Below are 3862 nucleotides of genomic sequence, written 5' to 3'. Positions count from 1 at the left end.
CACCCCCCACCCCCCCCAAAAAAAAAATGTAAAACGAATGCAGCCGCCACTTAAGGACTGGTAAACTGCAGCATATTCAATTTTTGTTTCGGGGTTTAGATGTAATCTTACTGTGGGATTAGAGGAAAGAAAACGGATACCCTTATGAAACATTAATGACTGTATGTGGGGGGAGGTGCCGCTAGTCACATGACTAATGATCAGTATATATACAGGAGCTAGCACTCTATTCCATGTATCTGGGCTCTGTGCTGGTGACACATGACTGATGGTGACTTCTCCTGATAATTCCAGATCCGATTCTCATCTCCAACATAACCAGTAACTGCAGCCGGCTGGGTCAGGACATCGCTGTGAGCGTCCAGTACTCTGGAGAAGAGAGCGCTGTGACCTGGGAGGTGGACGGGGAGCCTCTTCCTGAGAGATACCGGCTGATAGATGACAATAGGACGCTGATTATCCCCAGTGTGCAGAGAGACGACGCCGAGAGGACATTCCGGGTCAGGATCACAAACCCGGTCAGTGAGGAGACCCGGGACCACCGGCTGGAGATCAGAGGTAAGAGGGGCAATTACTGGGGTAATAATCTGATCTGTATAGAAGAAGGATCATAATGTGACACAGAATAGTAACATTGTATCATGTTGTCTCTTCTCTGCTCTCCTAATGGAGGATTATACAGGTGAGATGTCACATGACCACCGAGAATACAAACTGATACATTGTATATATATATAACATGTGTATCTAAATCATTTATACATTGTGAACATTGCATTCACTTTCTCACAGATTCCGATTCATATAGAGGAAGGCCGGGTCTCATTGTTGGTCTCGTTGTTGGTGTCTCGGGAATATCGGCAGCAGTGATTTACATCGTATATCTGGTAGGTAATATTTCATCTTCTTACCTGTTAGCTGGGCTCACACTGAATGTACTAAGGCAGGGGCCCCAAACTTTATAAACAAAGGGCCAGTTCACTGTGGTCAGTAAGAATACATAAAATGTCCCGGCATCCGTGGAAGTAACAAATGGTCCTCCAGCAGTGGTCAGTGAGAGTAATAAATGTTCCTAAAATGGTGGCCAGTGGGAGTAATAAATCTCCTGTGTCTGTCCCTCCTCCGACCATCCTACTGTCTCCGGGGGGGGGGCTGTCCCTCCTCTGTACATCTTTTGTTTCTGGTGTGACCGCCCCATCTCAGTCCATCATAGCCAGAGTGTTGGTTTATCCTGCATAGGGCTGCAGCTAACAATTATTTTCATCATCGTTGGCAACAATTCTCATCGATTTAATCGATTAGTTGTTGCAGCTCTAATGCGGCATGCAGGTCTTTCTTACTCTGGAGGGTCAGACAACAGCAACCGGTCTTCAAAATGTGATCTGATCCTCACCAAATATCCAGAAAAAGGGGCGTGCCACTTATTTATTTATTTTTTCTTCATGTTTGATTCTCTTCTGAACAACCACATCCCTCCGGACACAGACTGCTCCTTTGACCTGTTCCCCCTGATGTAAGGTTTCCATATAGAGGACCTTTATGACCACCCAAAAATGAAACGCGTCAGGGACGAGCATTTGTCTTTCAGAAGAGAATAAAGTTTATATAGAAAAAGTGCTGCTGGTGTGGCTTTTTTTCCTGCTTCTTGGAAGTGAAAAGGATCCTGCTGGGCCTTTCAACACTCGCTGCCGGTTTTCACAAATTCAGTTCCTTTTTATACTGATATACCATATCTACAGTTTCCATATGTTTTAAATAATCCGTCTTATTGCTGGAGAAAAGTATGTGAACCCTTTTATTTTACTACTTAATGGAACCGCCATTATTGAGAAGAACCTTAACCAGATGTATTCTGCACCTTCAGAGCATAAGAGGCATTGTGCCCATTCCTGTTACAAATCTGTTTCAGTAGATGGTTGAGGTGTAAAGGTTTTCGGGCACAACTTGGAGTTAACAGCGCCATCAGATAATACAAGGGATGAGCTCTGAGGAAACAAAGCCGCTCCTTATCCTATTCCACTCTCCATGCTTCACAGTTGGGATGCAGTTTTCTTGCTGGCAGCAGTATTTGGAGAGCAGTGGTTCCCATGAACACCACCCTTGTTGAGTGTTTTCATTTTTCTACGGTAGATTCTAGAACATGGATATCAAGTGCCAGAGATACTTCTATAGACTCTGCAGCCACTGACTCCTGTCTGAGGATTGTAGTGTGCCATCTGTAGGAGACAGAATCTGTATATATTTGTACATTTTGTGTCTGTGGACTGATGAAGGTCTCTCGTATTTGAGATCTTCTGTGACACTTTTCAGTCTTTATGAGCTTTGATAACCCCCTGAAATGTAGTTGGATCAGGCCAACAGAATTCTCTTAAAGGTACAGGTAGCTGTAATGTTGGGAGATGTTATTATACAGCAGGGCTAATAAAATGATACTGGTCACTGGTTGGATTAGCTATAGTCCATGAACCCATCGCACTCAAAACCGCTGTTCCTTATAAAAGATGGGTGCTGCGGCAGTCGACGGATGGCAGTCGACGTCTATAATCACAGGATAACATAGACACCGGCACTCCAAGTATTCAATCAATGGCGTCTGTTTATTGACGCATGAAACATGGCACAATGCTTCAAAAAGCAACGTTTCGGGGTCTCACAGGATCCCCTTCATCAGGCAAAATGAGTGACGCCATGGACTCAATACTTGGGAGTGCCGGTGTCTGTTATCCTGTGGTTGGGTTCGCTGACTCCAGTTTTGCTCATGTTGCTATTCCCGAGGATCACATACTACTTCAGTGGCCTGGATTATGGAAATAATTTCTTCACTAAAGATCTAGAAATAAATATTCTGCATTTTGTGTTTATTGATTTCTGTGATAAATGTGAAATAACATTTTATGAGTCATAATTACAGAACATTTCCTGTCTGTTATCTCTCCCACATTGGTGTCCCGTGGTTGTCTGTTGGATGACTCTGCCCCCTTACTCGGTTTATTGGGGAGGTCATCTCCTGTGTGGGGGGGTCAGGAAGCTTCTTATAGGGGCAGGGAGCGGATGGCTGAATACTGTGTAGACAATGAATTCCTACAATGGAGTGTATGGAGGTGATCGGGGATGGGGTGAGGAGGTCTTGATGGGCTACCAGCTTGGCAAACACCTTGGTGGTCACATCACTGGTCACATCACTGGAGACAATCGGAGAGAGGATGAGGTGTTGCGGCTATAAATCCTGTGTGATCTGTGATGTTATCTGACCTGTTATTCCGGGTTTTATATTCTCAGATCCATTCCAGGAAGAAAGAGAAGAGCAATCTATATGACACGGAGAGCGGGGCTGTGACCACTCTACAGAACGGATCTTTGCCTCTCACCGCCCAGAGCGGATCTCTGTCCTCTATAGAGAATGGACATGTGTCTGTGACAGGATATGGACCAGTATCTAATGACCTGGCAGATCCAATTATTGATGAAACTGAAGAGAACGTATAGCTTGAAGATGGTGAATTGAAGATTTTTATTTTTATGCAGAACACTGGAAATGCTTACACATATTTGTACACGGTTACAGATTTTAAATTTGGCTTCTCTTGTCCTATGATCAGCACCCAGATCACTTGTGGCTGCCTGCTTGTTCCTTGCCTCACCTCCCCGCCATGGTTTTTGGGGTCTCCTGCTCTTCTGGGTCACCCGGGACCACGGTAAATGACTTCCGGATGAAGAGCGGGGAGCAGACCAGAGAACGTCGGTCTCTGATCTCCTCTGTGTGATCAGTGAGAGAGGAGCGCTGTACTCGCAGCTCTTCCTGTCTCAGCTGTCACAAGCCGGGCTGCACAGGAGATGAAGCACAATGCTGTGCTCGATGTTA

General features: G+C 45.2%; 1 protein-coding gene across 1 annotated transcript in view; it reads left to right on the top strand.

Moving 5' to 3' along the window:
- LOC108803165 overlaps positions 1 to 3486 on the top strand; it is a 4750-nt gene extending 1264 nt beyond the window's left edge. Inside the window, exons 2-4 of the mRNA XM_018575001.1 lie at positions 295 to 558; positions 793 to 887; positions 3280 to 3486. Of these exons, the coding sequence (XP_018430503.1) occupies positions 295 to 558; positions 793 to 887; positions 3280 to 3486 (566 nt within the window). The remainder of the gene's footprint in view (positions 1 to 294; positions 559 to 792; positions 888 to 3279) is intronic.
- Positions 3487 to 3862: the final 376 nt, after the last annotated feature.

Source organism: Nanorana parkeri, unplaced genomic scaffold, assembly GCF_000935625.1.
Source record: "Nanorana parkeri isolate BGI_ZX_2015 unplaced genomic scaffold, ASM93562v1 scaffold3456, whole genome shotgun sequence".
Lineage (NCBI taxonomy): Eukaryota > Metazoa > Chordata > Amphibia > Anura > Dicroglossidae > Nanorana > Nanorana parkeri.
The sequence above is the reverse complement of the archived record's forward strand: the minus strand, read 5'-3'. Positions and strand labels throughout refer to the sequence as shown.